This window comes from Rattus norvegicus, chromosome 18 (genome assembly GCF_021556685.1).
Source record: "Rattus norvegicus strain SHRSP/BbbUtx chromosome 18, alternate assembly SHRSP_T2T, whole genome shotgun sequence".
Classification (NCBI taxonomy): domain Eukaryota; kingdom Metazoa; phylum Chordata; class Mammalia; order Rodentia; family Muridae; genus Rattus; species Rattus norvegicus.
This window is the reverse complement of record NC_141551.1, coordinates 6,611,955-6,628,625: the sequence shown is the minus strand read 5'-3', so window position 1 is coordinate 6,628,625 and position 16,671 is coordinate 6,611,955. Positions and strand designations below refer to the sequence as shown.

General features: G+C 44.4%; 1 protein-coding gene and 1 long non-coding RNA gene across 6 annotated transcripts in view; one reads left to right on the top strand and one right to left on the bottom strand.

Moving 5' to 3' along the window:
- LOC102551724 (uncharacterized) overlaps positions 1 to 16,671 on the bottom strand; it is a 78,919-nt gene that overhangs the window by 46,453 nt on the left and 15,795 nt on the right. The gene's annotated exons all lie outside the window — the stretch shown is intronic.
- Positions 1 to 16,671, top strand: part of LOC147999669 (uncharacterized) — a 28,407-nt gene that overhangs the window by 2,408 nt on the left and 9,328 nt on the right. For 3 of the 5 annotated variants that reach the window (XM_087593657.1, XM_087593658.1, XM_087593656.1), the window contains exons 2-4: positions 8,952 to 9,067; positions 10,047 to 10,140; positions 12,174 to 12,244. In XM_087593657.1, the coding sequence (XP_087449783.1) occupies positions 9,028 to 9,067; positions 10,047 to 10,140; positions 12,174 to 12,244 (205 nt within the window). In that variant the 5' untranslated portion in view covers positions 8,952 to 9,027. The remainder of the gene's footprint in view (positions 1 to 8,951; positions 9,068 to 10,046; positions 10,141 to 12,173; positions 12,245 to 16,671) is intronic. The other 2 variants (XR_015642777.1, XR_015642778.1) reach the window with 2 other exon arrangements.

The window sequence follows — 16,671 nt, the reverse complement described above, 5'->3', positions numbered from 1 at the left end:
CAGAGGGCATCTTTCCTCTCATGCATGTACACACAATTTTAAAATACACAAAATGACCATTGCGGGAAAAGACAGCTACTCCTGGTAAAATCAGGGTGAGTTTTCAAAACAACCAGACCGTAGCTTCCACCTTACAGAAGAATACAACAAATACAGAGGCAAATGCCAGCAGCAAACCACTGAACTGAGAACGGGACCCCCATTGAAGGAATCAGAGAAAGGACTGGAAGAGCTTGAAGGGGCTCGAGACCCCAAAAGTACAACAATGCCAAGCAACCAGAGCTTCCAGGGACTAAGCCACTACCCAAAGACTATATATGGACTGACCCTGGGCTCCAACCTCATAGGAAACAATGAATAGCCTAGTAAGAGCACCAGTGGAAAGGGAAGCCCTTGGTCCTGCCAAGACTGAACCCCCAGTGAATGTGATTGTTGGGGGGTGGGCGGTAATGGGGGGAGGATAGGGAGGGGAACACCCATATAAAGGGGGAGGGAGAGGGGCTAGGGGGATGTTGGCCCAGTAACCCAGAAAGGGAATGACAATCGAAATGTAAATAAGAAATACTTAAGTTAATAAAGATAAAAAAATTGCATATAGGCAATCTTTTGGAACATAAAACAACAACAACAACAACAACAACAAAAAACAGCTCAAGCTGAACTGAGATCGACATCCTTGGGTATTAAGATTACATTGTTAACTGTATTTAATTTTCTTTGCTAGTCTGGGGCTGTCTTTGTCTTACAGGAGACTCACAAACGAGAAACAAGGTTTATAGTCTAAAGAAAGCAACATGGTTTCTCCCATGCTACTATTTCCCAGGACTTATATTTCCACCTTTGGAGTATTCAGAATACACCTTGACTAACTATAGAATAGGTACAGGAAGTAGCTACATGCAGAATCTGAATCAAAGAGTCTTCTTTTGGATTTATCTCATATCATGACTTTCTGTGAATAACAGAGTTTTTGGTTGTTTTTGTCTAAGCAACAAAAGTCCACCCAACAGGTTTCTTGGTATCTAAGCCTCAGTTAACGGGAAGTTGTACTCAGAACAAGCACGGGTCATCTTTTACAGACACTGCAGAGGAGTTTTAAAGAGACAGCTTTGAGATGCTGAGACAACCTTTAGACACAGAGGGCGTGCCTAGCACACACATCCCTGGGTCCTATCCCAAGTACCAAATAAACCAGATGTGGTGGGCCAGGCCTGTGAACCCAGCACTCTGCAACAGAGACAGGAAGAACAGAAGAACTTAGTCATCCTTGGCTCTCTAGTTAGTGCAAAGTCGGTCTTGGCTACAGGAGACCTATCTATAAGTGAGTAAGTATGTGACAAATAAAATGGCTGCAGAGATGGCTCAGTGGTTAAGAGCACAAACTGTTCTCTCAGAACACTGGAGTTTGGTTTCTGGTACCTATCATGTCAGACCGTTCACAGTTGCCTTCTTGGCTCTAGGGGATCCAGTGTCCCCTTCTGGTACCTTCAGGTACCTGAAATCACTTGTATAGTCCTACATACAGATTATTTTTAAAAAAATAAATATTAGAGAGGAAGGGAGAGAGAGAAGAGAGAAGAGAGGGAGAGAGAAGAGAGGGAGAGAGAAGAGAGAAAGAAGAGAGGGGGAGAGAGAGAAGAGAGGGGAAAGAGAGAGAAGAGAGGGAGAGAGAGAAGAGAGGGAGAGAGAGAGAAGAGAGGGGAAAGAGAGAGAAGAGAGGGAGAGAGAGAAGAGAGGGAGAGAGAGAGAAGAGAGGGGAAAGAGAGAGAAGAGAGGGAGAGAGAGAAGAGAGGGGGAGAGAGAGAAGAGAAGGAGGGAGGGAGAGAGAAAAGAGAGGGGGGAGAGAGGAGAGAGGGAGAGAGAAGAGAGGGGGAGAGAGAGGAGAGAGGGAGAGAGAAGAGAGGGAGACAGAGAAGAGAGGGAGGGAGGGAGAGAGAAAAGAGAGGGGGAGAGAGGAGAGAGGGAGACAGAGAAGAGAGGGAGGGAGACAGAGAAGAGAGGGAGGGAGAGAGAAAGTGAGAGACATATGAGCTAAGTAAATACAGATCTCTGACCCCCATTCCATGTAGAATTCTGACAACAAATCGCTGTGCAGGCATTAATCGCTCTTTTTTCCCCTGGGATCCGGGCCTTTAAAGATCTCCCTGCAGAGGGAGGTGTTCGAGGAGAGCCAGTACTCATGAGCAATGAGGGGGCGTCCATTAACCCATGCTGTGTTTTAAGGATCAACTTCATCTCTCCTCCTTCTTAGATTTGACCAAATATCTTGGGTTGCTTTATCCATTTCATGGGATGCGTGCCTTTAGAGAGACAAAACTGTACTTTCTTAGGGACGGTACAGATGTCACTTTCTTGAGATGTTGGACCACACAGGAAACATAATGGTAAGGGCAGAGGGATTAGCTGTACTCCTCCCTCCACTCTTCCCAAGTCACAGTGGGCTAATTACTTAACCCCTCCAAGTCTGTTTTCCATTAGCAAATTGAGAGCTATGACTCCAGCTCTCCTCTCCCACACAAACATTGTCAAAGCCAGCAGAAATAAGTTTGCCTGTTTCCTTTGCCTGAGGCACGTAAGAGCTACAGCCCTGTTTACCCTGTCCCCCAACCCTCCTTGGTCAGCCACCCAGTGCAACTAAAGAGTGGCTGAGAGGTAGCAGGGCATAAAACAGAGCTCAAGCAGAGAAAGCTGTCCTTAACTGAAACCAGTCTTAGCAAGCTTGACTCAATTTCCTAAGTGACAGAAAGCCTGGTGCTTCTTCTGTCTCCAACACTGTATTAGGGGAACTTCAAACCACACTGAGGAAAGAATGAAATAACGTTAGTAAAGCTGTTAGGGTCAGAATCCAGGTCCTGGCAGCCCTAACATGCTAGGCTCCACCACACGTCTTCACGAGGAATTGAGGAGAAAAGTAATAGCAAAAGGCAGACAAAGGAGATTAGCATTGTGGCCAGACCGGGAAGAGGAACACGGAGGTCTGATAACAACCACCCCTCCCCCCAAGTCCAACTTTGGGACACTAATTAGAAGTTAGATTGAAATAGAGAACTCAAAGTTTGCATAACCATGCCCAGTCAGACAGTGGCCCTGGCCACCCTCCACCTTTCATTGTCTCTGATCCAGTCAGTGGGACACGATATGATAAATTGTCAGAACTATGTGCAGCGTCTTCCTGGGAGACAGGGCTCTCCTTCAGCTGGACCCAAAGCTTCCATTTTTTCTTTCCCCTAGCATAAGATTCTTAGAAAAATTGCAACTCTGTGGATCTATTGTTTCAGGAGCCTGACAGCTGAGAGGAGTCTCCTTTAGAAACTTTTCTGCCTCTTCAAGCTGTAAGCTCTAACTCTATTGTTCTACTGTTGTGGGAATGGAAGCAAACATTAAAAAAAAAAAAACAAAAAAAACAAAAAAAACAAGCTCAGTGCCAGCCCCACAATCACTGACACCCTCTGTGGTCTCCACTGGCACCTGATACAAGTACATGCTTCATATACATGCATTCCGAGACACACACACACACACACACACACACACACACACACACACACACACACACAATGATGTTTTAAAATTATGCCAAGGCTGAATCTGGTGACAGGTACCTAGAGTCCCAAATACTCAGGAGACAGAGTCAGCCTCGGCAGTGTGGTAAGACCCTAGCTCTCTCAAAATGAATTAATTGCGTAGTGGTAGAGAAATAAGCAGAGAATCATGGTACAGTGGGCCACTGAATACGAAGTGCACATCATTTTAAAATATGCAGCACACAGGGTTAAACTGGTGAGTCTCCTCATGGCTCTTAATAGAAAACACGAGATTTTCCTCAGATGTTTGTAGCTGGATGCTTCGACTTGTCCCGCTCTCGGGGACATCTGCACTTCCCTTTGCCTTTAGGGGCTCTTTGATGTCTGCCTAGGAGAAGTTCATTTCCTGGACCTCTTTGATACTAACAGTGTTGCTTGTCACTCAAGTGTTGAAACAATAGCTCCACAGATGGGTCCTCAGAGAGGGTCCTTAGGAAGACAGTGCTCACCCTTACTCTTCTTAGAGCTAAGCAGTGTCTAGCCAAATGTCTGCTCAAATCCAAGAGCCTGGCCATCTCTGAAGGTCGCCAGGAGCGTCCACCTACACTGCGCTGTGGGTTGTTCACCAAGGCACATGGCCCGTGAGGAGGTCAGTGTGCAAATAAACCCCACCCAGCTTTCTTATTTGCAGTCAGCTTGTCAATATAACCAGGTTCAAAATGTCCTGAGGTTCTAGAAGGCAAGTGACTTACAATGAAGGCTCTGTTCAGAAGCGGAGAAAGATTTAAAAACAGAACAAACAAAACCCAACTATTATCTTTAAAAAAATAATATTTAAATTACCTTTCGGGACTAAGTAGGTAACTCGATCAGGACAGCGCTTCCCTTATCTGAGTTCAATCTGCAGAATCCACAGGCAGAACAGTGTTTAGGCTATTGTGAGCCCAGCCCTGGGGTAGGGAGGCAGAGACAGGTAAATTCCTAAGGCTCGATGGCCAGCCAATCCTATCCTATTTGGCAGATCCAAGGCCAGTGAGTAACTAAACAAACAAACAAAAACAAAACACAACAAAATCGAAAAGGAAGTGGACATGGACAGGGCCTGAAGAATGATCCCCAGTGTCCTCACACACTTGCACACAAACACACAGTAAAATTCTTTTAAGTTTCCTTTGGGCTGGCTATTTTCCCACTAAAACGCTGTTTTAAAGACAGAATAGCAGATGAGACAGGATTTCTGCTCACGGTGGACTAGCAGAGACTTGGTCTATCCTCCTGTCTTCAGAAGCAACCAAAACAAAGTATCAATTGCTCTGAACCAAAGGTCTTGTGGGCGGTGAATACACAGAGGATGGGACTGACAACGGATGGGGTGGTTTTCAGACCTCTGTGCCGGAAAGGAGAATCCACAAGGACTGTCAGGGCACTCGGTCAGAATTCTAAGAAGTCAAGAAGGCTGACACAGACACAGCAGAGGGCCGGTGCCACAGGGGTAATTCCAGGTCTTTGTGGGGAAGTCCTGAACTGCACGTGTAACAAAAATTTCTTTTTGATTTTAAAAGTTCCAATAGGATACAGGACATCTGTGCTACCATACAAAGCAGAAAGACTCTGTAGCACAAGATGGTGGGTGGGATGTATATAGTTACTGTCATAAAGATGAGATCAAGCTAGAGATTCACTAAAGGTTGGCTTTGATCATTCCTAACACACCTTAAAAGGACATCAAAATGGGCCACTACGGGGACGGAGGCACAGCTAAGTGGTAGAGAGCCTGCCTAACAGAAGAATGGTTCTGGTTCAGTCTTTAGCATTGGAAATAACAACAAACCCACTAACGCCAACAAAACCCCACAGATTTAAATAAGCCACGGACCAGAATAAAAATCAGATGACATTTTTAAAAACACAACAAAATCCAGGGACTAAGAAAGACGACTCAACAGTCAAGAGCATGTACTCTTCTCACAGAGAACCCAAATTCTGTCCCCATAACCACCTGTACCTCCACCTGTAAGACTAGGACTCCAATCTCTGGTCTCCAAGAGCAACTGCACTCATCTTCACAAACCCCACAAGATACATAATTAAAAATAAAACGAATACTTTGTGTTTGTTTGAGTAAAAATGTTTCACTATATGGCTCTGTCTGTCATGAAACTCACCAGCACACTTGGCAAAAATAAATTTTTGTGATTTGGGTTTTTTTTAAACAAAAGAATATAGCAAGGAACTATATAATAAATATTCCCTTAAAAATATTCGATCTGAACAAACGAGGTCTCAAAGGAACTTTGTGTTCTGTGAGAAATGTGTTCTATAATGGTTGGAAAAACAATCAACAGAAACAAAGAAGTAACAGGGATTCTGAGACTAGCAAAAAGGATGTTTAAAGCAACGAGGAATAGCAATAAAACAGGAATGTGCAAGGAATGAGCAAAGAGTAAGGATAAAGGGGAGCCATGAAAGCAAATAAGTCTAAAAGTAGACAAAACAGAAGACAAAAGCAGTAAAGAACAAAGCGAGTAGCCAAGGAAAGGTTTAAACTCATCAGACAGATAACTACACAGAATATATTAATACATACTTAAAACACTTCGTAAGAAGTTCAGTCATCAGAGTCTCAGGCTAGATTGAAAAAAATAGAGAGATCCAAATATATGCTGTCTACAAAAACCTTACATTAAGTATATATTGATAAGTAAAGAGCTGGAATATTATGCTTATAAAAATATCAAAAAAGAATTTCTTGATCAGACAAGGCAGATTTTAGGACATAGAATATCTCTTGAGAGACATCTTATTATGAAGGAGTCAATGTATCAAGAGGATACAACAATTTCAAATTTATATACTGAAAATAGAACTTCAAAATATATATCAGATTGATGAAATTAAAGGAAAAAAAATGGACAAATCCACAGGACAGCAGGACAGTTCAACAGTCTCCTCAGTCATTGATGGGCAGAAAATGTAGTTGCAGAATCTTTGAACAGCACTTACTACGAACCTTAACTTGATTGGCAGTCATAAAATATTGCACTCCGTGCTAGCAGAACGTACATTCTTTTGTGCGCACCTACAGCAATCACCCAGTCAGGTACTACAGCACTGTGTGTTGTGTACATACAGAAATTAATGAAATGAAAAGCAGAAAGCAAAAGTAAGTATCAACCAAACTGGCAAACTCTAGCAGACGGATGAGAAATGAAGGGGAGAAGGCACAAGTTACTGTCACCATTATAGGACATAGGGCACTGGTGAGTGTCTTTTACTGTAATGTGTGGGCCCCCATGTCTACATGTAATCCCTGGGACTCTGCCACAGCCAATAGCTGGGCAGAAGAGAAATAGGTGGAGTTGAGGTTTCGAAACCTTTGGGAGAGAGAACCATGAAGAAAGGAAGGAGAGAGGAGGAGAGCTGCCATCGGCCAAGGGCCAAGACAACATGGCTGTGAGGGCTGCCTAATTGGAGCCAAGAGCGGCCCAGATGAAACACGGTAAGCGGTGACGGGGTTATCGATAGGAAGATAGATTCTAACAGCCTGGAGGGTCAGCAGCTGCCCTGCTATTGTGCTGCCTAAGGCATAATTAAAAATATAAAGGCTGTGCGTGTCTTTCTTCCAGGAACATAAATGGTCTAAGGCAGGGAGGAAGCACCATGATGGGATTTTAAGTATTTTCTGTAGGACATCACTACAGTTCTTACAGCTACCACAAAGAGTATAAATATTATGAAGTTGATGCTAATAAATTTATAATTTAAGTGGAACAAAAAACTATTAGCATTGAAGAGACTCTTAAAATATTAAACTACTAAAAGCCATTGAAGAGAAGTGTATAACCCAAACTACCCTATATACAAAAAGTAAAAACTTAGCCTACGGTATAAAATCTTCACATGAACAAAACTTCTTAAGGGGCTTTTGTTTGCAAAGATGGTGGCTATTAGAGAAGACTTAACCAAGTACAAGGAGCCTAGTGCTGACAAACATCTCAGGCTGGAGGATTGTTGTGGAAGGGGGGCAGAAGGATAGTGGGAGCCAGAAACTCATGGAGGTTGTGACTTCCAACAACGTCAGAAGCTAAACACATAAAGTGTCACTAAAAGAATCACCTAACCATGAGCTGAACAAGGACAGCAGCAATGGACATGCGAAAGTAGGTGGGAGGCAGACCACGAAGCTTCCACACCTCACAGACGGTTACAGGAAACTGAGAGAAGAGCACCCCAACGGGTTATCCCATAACAAGTGGTCAGCCCTGAAAACACACGTACAAATAACATTGTACAGACGGAGGAGGCTGTGCTTATGTATTTATAGATATAGATGACAGACAGAAAGATAGATGATAGATGATAGATAGATAAATAGATGATAAATAGATGATAGATGATAGATAGATGATAGATAAATAGATAGATAGATGATAGAAAGAAAGAAAGGAAGAAAGAAAGGAAGAAAGAAAGGAAGGAAGGAAGGAAGAAAGGAAGGAAGGAAGAAAGATAGATAGATGATATAGAGAGATATGGACATATATCCATATATTTATATATACACAGATATATGTATATAGGAACAATTAAAGAAAAGACCATGAATTTGAAGGAAAGCAAGGAGGTTATGGGAGGGTTTGGAAGAAGGTGAAGGAAGAGAGAAATTGATGTAGCTCCACCATAACATTAAAATTAAGTAAATATTTTAAAAGAGTTTTTCTAAAAAGAGGTAAAATTTGAAAACATTACAAAAAGAATCCATATGACTTCTTCCAAAATATTTAAGAAGCAAATAATACAATGTTGACACTAATTTTCTATTTTTTTCTAAATGCCTGGAATAGCAAAACACTGTCTCATTTAATCTACCTTCTTTTATCCTCCAGAGCTACATTCCTAATCTAAAAATTACAATGAATTTATCCTCCAGTTTTATTGGAAGACCCAAATAATAACAGTGTAAGGAGACATAGAAAGCAAACAAATGCCTCTGTGAGGGGCATATGCAGAGTTCAGTGGTACAGAGCTTGTCTAGCATACAGGAGACCATGAGTACTATGCACAGTGTGCATGCACATACACACACACACAGACACACACACACACACACATACACATATACATACACACACATAGACATGCACATACATACACATACATGTACACACATACACACACTCTCACACATATACACACACATACACACACATACACACACATGTACACACATGCACATGCTCACACACATACACACATATACACACATACACACACATGTACACATGCACATGCTCACACACATACACACATATACACACATACACACATGCACACAGTCAATGTGTTCTTTAGACTGAGTTCAAAGTAAACACAAATCAGCTCATTGAGAATTTAGTACTTTTCTTTAATGAAGTATTCTTCTCTGCATAGACACGTGTTCTCCCAGAAAGCGATGTGGATTTACCCAGAGAGAAAACTTCTACTAATGATGCACTCTGGGGAATGAATGATAAGTGATAAAGAAGTCACAGGTCAAAAGATGGCAGGTAGGTGATAGGCAATAGCTTTCTTCCCTATTTTCTGTTTTTTAAGAAAAGAATTATCAAGGCTAGGACTCTGTGGTTGAGAGTGACTCCTGCTCTTCCAAAGGACCTGGGTTCAGTTCCCAGCACTCACAAGATTGCTAACAACCATCTGTAACTCCAGTTCCAGGAGATCTACCATCTATTTCTAGCATCTGTAGGCACTGCATGCAAATCATCCAAACACATAAAATAATACCTTTTAATTTTAAGAGAATATCAAACAGAACCAAAGAAAGTTTATTCAAATTCACTGATGAATTATAAAATGCCTAAAAAACTAATAAGGCAAGACCTTTATGTCTACTTGATACTCCTTTTAAACATTAAATATGCTTTATCTAAAAGACAAATAAACTCAGGTCTATTACATACAGACACCCTTCCCTGCAGTGGCCTAAAATCTGCTTTAAAACAATTGGAAATCTCTCCAATGTATGTGTCTATATGTATGGTCATCATCTCTTAGTTGTAAAACACTGGCTCCTCCTCTGAAGATTTTAGTTTCTCTCAGCAAACCTAAGGCGGTTTTCTATTACACAGAGTTACACCAGAAGTACTTGTCTACCCAGCCAGGGGTTTTCTAATACCTGCCCGCTGGGACCTGAAGTTGCCTGGCCAGAGATTCTCTCAGAGCAGGTAAGAGTGCCAGAGGATAAAGAATTGGCAAGGAGCCAGAGTCAAAACCAGGATATTCCCAGAGTGAAGATTAAGGGGCATGTACAGACCCAAGTTACACCCACGCCGATCTAACATATGGCTGCTGAAGCAACACCATCTATTTTGAAAATCAACATATAAAATTTGTCATGCACCAAAGTCTATGAATATCAGATCTAAATGTCAACTGCATTTAACAAAGGCAACAACCATATTCAGCAAAGGTGAGGTCGAACTTGGCCAAAAGTATCAAACACTAAGAACAACCATTCTCCCATTCCAGAAAACACCGGATGGCGACCACAACTAAAAGACAAAGCCAGCGTGGGTAGCTGTCACTTCAACCCCACTGCAGTGGTTCGTCCCATCAAGCTGGGGTAAGAGGACAGCTGTGACCATGACATTTGTTCACTGGACTTTTACTGCGACAGGGACACACATGTGACCATGGAGTAATAGAAACTGACATTCCTTATGTCGTGTCAGTTTTAAATGCAGACAGACAGAGATAGAGATGTCAGCTTGCAGGGCACGCAGCCTGCATTGCCCATGGACACCACGCTGCCAGCACCTGTCCACACAGCAGGTTGTGTGCCTCGGAGTGAAGGGGGACACATGATCTCCTCTCTGGCCTCTCCACCCCAGGCTGCAGCAGTCACAAAGGGGCACCTCCTCTCAGTCTGTGTCAGCACACGGAGAGCAGTCAGGAGAGACCACTTATAATTATCTATGCAGATGGTCACTTCATTAGCATAGCTTCCAAACAACCAGCTCCAGGGTGTGGATCCCCCCCTTCTCACACACACACATATACACACACATACACACACACACACACACACACACACACACACACACACACCCCTTCCACCTTCCTAAGCAAAACTTCAAGAGTCAGGCAACATACTCTACACAAGCAGAGATCTGTTTGGGAGAGAATCTCTTCTTTTAGGAAACCCTGCAAGAATGATGACTTCGAGCAACTCCTAACAAAGTTGGCAGGCTTTGACTCTCCCCATGGCAGGGTTCAGAGTCAGGCAAGAGTCTCACTTATCCCAGAACAAAGAGAAGAAGGCAGAGAGTAGGGGACTACAAGAGGCTTTGGGACATAACTCTGAACATGGGAAGGCAATCTAGAGGAAAGTACATGTACATAACCCCAAGGAACAGAGGCAGAAGGATCTAGGGCTCAAGGTCAGACTGTGGCACACAGACAGATTCATGGAGTATGGACTAGTTGGCAGAATATCTGCCTAGCATGTGTTCTATAAACCCAGTACGATTGCATATGAACATGTGAGACCTTGTCTTAATTAATCCATCCATCTATCCATCCATCAATGGGTCTGACTGCAGGCCCATCCACTTGGGAAACTGGGGTAGAAAGAAAACATTTTCAAATCCTGTCTGGACCACTTTGGCAAAGCCTTGTCTCAAAAGAAAATATCTGTTAAAGGCTAGAGAAATAATTCAGTGGCAAAGCGCTTTCCCAGCATGTGCAAGCTCCTGTGTTCAACCTCTAATACTGGAAAATAATTAATTAATTAACTAACTAATTAATTTAAAAACAAAAACTATAAAGCCCAGTGGTTGTACAAGTAAAAACTTCACTTTAGGGACATCATATCTTTGAGTAAATGACAATATATAGAACAAAACTGTTTTGAAGGAAGTTTAGAAATCCCTCTTCCTAGCTCCTCCTCCTGTCCCACGATGCCACTGGAGAGCTGATTGACAGGAGACAGCATGGGAGACTGACTAGTTTGAGGCTCATACTCTGGAGAAAGAATCACAGTAGAAACATCAAGATGAACTGACTTATCCAAGGTCAACAAAGACCTTCTACAAAGTCACAGTAGAGTTTCCCAGGGGTGCATACCCGGCTCAGTTGTCATAATGCTAAACCAGCATTCAGAGAGTCCTGAGTTTTATCCCCCAGCAAATCAATTGTGGTAGCCAACACTGGTGATCTTAGCACTAGAGAGGTAGAATCAGGAGGATCAGAAACCGAAGGCTATCCTTGGTTGTGTAGGAGTTTGAGGCCAACCTGGGCTACATCAGACCCTGCCTCAAGTGGGCCAGAAGGAAGAGTTGGACAAATGACTCAGTCAATAAAATATTTGCTGTACAAACACAAGAGCCTGAATTTGATCCTCAGTCCCCGTGTAAAAACCTAAGTAAAACTTCTTTTAAACATCGGTGCCTGTTGATGGTGTGCTAGCAATTACATCGCAGCACTAGCAGAGACAGAAGAATGTTCTGTTTCCTCCCTGACCTACCTAGCCTACTCAATAAACCCCAAGTTCCTACTTCAAAAAAAAATAGCTCTTGAGGAATGACATCCAAGGTTGCCCTCTGACCAACCAACCAAATTCACATACAGGAACTCACGTATTCTCATTTCATACAGAAACAAGCAAAAGGACATTTGTCACTGTCCCTGCTGGACTGCCACTCCGACTGATCCCACACTCTGCTTTGGTGAGTGAATGCCCATCTTCTTGAGCAGAAAAGATTTGTTTCACCGTCAGCCCCAAGTTCTCTCTTCCATAAAATAGAATCACCCCAGAGGGCTTACATCACACCCCTGCGGCTTCCCAAGAAGAGCCCTGAACATCTATCTGTCTAGCGCTCCAGACCACTAGCAACAAGGTACCTGGCCACACCACACCGTGCTGTGTGTCTCAGGGAGAGTGAGCCCCCCCTTTGCAGGAAAACACTGAGGAGGCAGGATCTTGAGGCTCGTCCGTGCAGAGAGACCATCTGCAACAATACAAGACCCTCTACTCCCCACACGCCACCTCCACGGAGCTTTCCTGCCTGATTCAGCGAGTCCACACTTTGTTTGATCTCTATGGAAAGAGCAATGAAAATTGTCCCATTCAGGAAAGGAGAATTTGCTAAGGTTCTTCATAGCACTTTTGTGCACCATACATATTTTATGAAAACTTGCATTGTTCTTCAAGGGGGCCATCGAGCTGAAGAGCATGGGCTCGTCTCAGTGTTCACGGCTGATTAGGACGAGAGATGCTTGTGCCACATTCGGTTAGCGTTTCTTCCAGGCTCTCTGCTCCATGCAGCCTCCATGTGTCTTTTCACGAGTCAACATTCATGTCTTTTTAAAACCACAGTAAATCTCTTTGATTGGGACTTGAGGCTGGGATCATTCAATTTGTGTTAGCGAACTGTCTTATCTCCTTGCGTGCCGGGCTGTCCCTGGCATGTCCAGAACGGCACCTCAGCACGGGCCAGGATACCAGAGCAGAAGGCAGCAGGCAGAGCCTTCGGACAGGACAGACAGGCTTGGGCTATCCCACTACTAGGCTCCCAGGGATGACAGACAGGAAAACACCAAGTGATTATTGCACAAGAAATGAAAGGGGAAGCATGTTCCTCTCCCACAGAGACAAGCAGCACCCTGAGCACAGACCAACTCATTCCAAAGCGGAAGAAACGGCAGCGCATGTGTTCCCTGTGTGTGCTCTTACACAGCAGCTTGCAAATGCCAAGGAAAATATCCCTGTTGGGAACTCTTTAGAAGAAGAGTGTTTTTCCTGCAGTTTTAATCTTTTTTTGTGTATGGAGTTTTTGAAAGTGGTTCTTCCCAGAAGAACCTGCCCTAGTCTTCTGGGTTCTAGGATTACAGGCATGCTCCCATGCCTGCCTACCTGCCTGGCTGACAGTGAGTCCTCCCCCCTCCCCCTCCCCCTCCCCCTCCTCCTCCTCCCCCTCCTCCTCCACCTCCTCCTCCCCCTGCTCCTCTCCCTCTCCCTGCTTTTCCCCCCTCCTCCTCCCCCTCCTCCCCCTCCTCCTCCTCCTTCATTGCTCCCATCATCCTCCACTAATTATTGAACACCCACTAGCACATTTCCTTGTAATGGATTTTCACTCTCATTCCTTTATCAATTTACTCATCAATCAAGTCCTAAAGGGTCACTGTCAGGCACTAGGGACGAGGAGAACAGACATGTCTAAGATCTAGTCCTTAAGGCAGAAGAGATGGTTCAGCTGTTAAGAGCACATACTGATCTCAGTTTAGTTACCAGTACCCGTATCAGAAGGCTCACAGTAGCCTGTAACTCCAGCTCCAAAGGACCTGGTACCTCCTTCCGGACTCCGTGGTACCTGTGTGCACATCCCTCCCCTGCCCCCAACAGACACATAATCTAAAACAGAATCTTTAGAAAAGGACGTGATCTGCTTGGAGGTCAAGGGTTATCTTTGTTGGGAGAGGGCTTGCTCATTGTGAGGTCTTCCTAAGGCCTCTTGGACCAGTGTCCTACTCACTCAACAGTCCTGCACAGGCAACGGAGAGGCTCTGTTCTCTCCGGTTTCAGTGTCAAATCTCCAGGTACTATTGACTACGATGTAAGAGAACAAGGACTGTGTGGTGAGAGGCCTGCGTAAGAGATCTAGCATTTCCTACATGCTAAAGTCAGTAGTTTCCATTTTTAACTAAGGACAAATGATGAAGAAAAGAGTTGAGCTGTCCTGCACAAGGTTAGACATCATTACCATATGATCCAGACTCCCACACCTAGGACAGTGTCCAAAGAAGAAAGAGTATTTATACAGAAAGGTGCATACTAACATCCGCAGGAGCAGTAAGTATAATAGTTTTCTTTCCAAAGAGAAAAGGAAACAAGCATCTTGTTTTGTGGACAAGCACAGCATGTTAAGGAAGACTGTTCTGCCAAGAAAGAGGGAAACACTGGCATACTGTACGATCTGGATGGGCCTAAGTTAGGAAAGCCAGGCACACAAGACAGCAGCTCACCTGACTCTGAGGCGTCCTCTCGTCCTCTCGACAGCTGCTGCTGTAGACGCTATCAAACTGCAGCCCCTGCTTTGGAAGACCCAGCATCTCCAAGGCAGGGAGGTGAAGTGGGCAGCCCTGTGGAGAGGTTCGGAAGCAGGGGAGGTTGTTCCCCTCATCTGCACCTCTCTCTCCCTGACCCTAGCCACTTTCCCATACAGCTTTGTTTATTTTTGAGGCTGTCTCCCGCAGCCCAGGCTGGCCTCAGACTCGCGCTAGCTGGATGAGAGGTACATAGCATCATACAGTATAGGACTCCTGCTTCCCTGCAATTCTTGACATTCTTTTACACAGGTTAGTTCTCCAAACTTTCTGTCTCAAATTAAATACAAAAGGAAAGAGTTCAGAGCAACTTTTCCCCTCTCAAAAAAAGAAATGGTGACTGCCTACTTGATCTTCAGTGACAGTAAAACTTGAGCAGACAGCCATTGACTGTGACCGCCAAACTGGCACCACATGACCAATCCTTTCAAGGGAGACCACCCCGGACCTGGACCTGCCAAAGAGTCCCAAGCTGTGTCATGTATCTGTCATACTTCCAGAGGGATAAACTCCTTACTGCCCTATTCCCCACACACATCCTGGCCCAGAGGGGATCTGGTGTTTCCATGCAGAGAGCCATAAATCCTCCAGTCGCTCCTGCAGGGCCATTTATTACTAAGGGATAAGGTGAGCCTAGAACCTGATCCAGTTACACACAAATCAATATAAGCCCCCCTCTCTCCTTTCCTCCCTTCCTCCCTTTTCCTCTTCCCCCCTTCTATTTTTTAAATTTATTTTTCATTTTATTGGTTATTTTATTTACATTTTGAATGTTTTTCCCCTTTCCAGTTCCCCCTCCACAAACCCCATCCCCTTCCCCTTCCCCCTGCCACTATGCTCCCCCACCCGCCCACCCATTCCTGCCTCAGCACCCTAGCATTCCCCTACCCTAGGTCATCAAGCCTCCACAGGACCAAAGGATCCCCTTCTAGTGATGCCAGATAAATCAATTCTCTGTTACACATCCAGCTGTGTACTCTTTGGTTGGTGGTTTAGTCCCTGAGAGATTTGGGAGATCTGGTTGGTTGATGTTGTTGTTCTTCCTATGGGGTTGCAAATCCCTTCAGGTCCTTCAATCTTTTCTCTAACTCCTCCATTGGCGTCCCTGTGCTCAGTCTGATGTTTGACTGTGTACGTCTGCATCTGTACTGGTCTGGCTCTGGAGGAGCCTCTCAGAGGACAGCTATACTGGGCTTCTGCCAGGAGCTCTTCTTGGCATCAGCAATAGTGTCTGGGTTTGGTATCTGAAGATGGGATGGATCCCTAGGTGGGGCAGTCCCTAGGTGGACCTTTCCCTTCAGTCTCTCTGCTCCACTCTTTGTATCTGCATTTCCTTTTGACAGGGGGAGTTCTGGATTAATATTTTGGGGTGGGTGGCCCCATCCCTCAACCAAGGGCTGCGCCTATCCATTGGATTTAGTCTCTACAGGGTCTATCTCCCTTCGTTGGCTATTTCAGCTAACGTTCTCTCTGTTGGGTCCTGGGAACCTCTTGGGTTGCAGGCATCTGGGACTTTCTAGTGGCTAACCTCGGTTGTCCCTCCCCCACAACTACTCTCAAATTCCTGACCCCTCTGTACTTTTCTCCACCTCCTCCCATACCTGAACTGGCCCCCATTTTTTCCTCCTCCTCCTCTCTCCCTCTACTTCTTGGAGATTATTTTCTTCCCCCTTCTGAGTAAGACTGCAGCATCCACACTTTGGTGTGATCTTCTTTCTCCTTTGGCTTCATACGATCTGTGAGTTTTATCGTGGGTATTTCGAGCTTCCTTTTGGCTAATATCCACTGCAGAGCTTCCCACAAGGATCACATATGTAGATCTAGGGAGATGTTAGTCAATAAAGCAGAAACAGACTGGTCTCTGGCCAGCCAGGCCAGCCAGCTTACTTGGTGAGTTTCTGCCCAATGAAAGACAAAATCTCAAAAAACCTAGATTGGTGACCCCTGAGGAATGATACCCAAAGCTATTTTCTGGTCTCCACATATATACATTCATGAACATGTGCACATACACACACACACACACACACACACACACACACACACACGT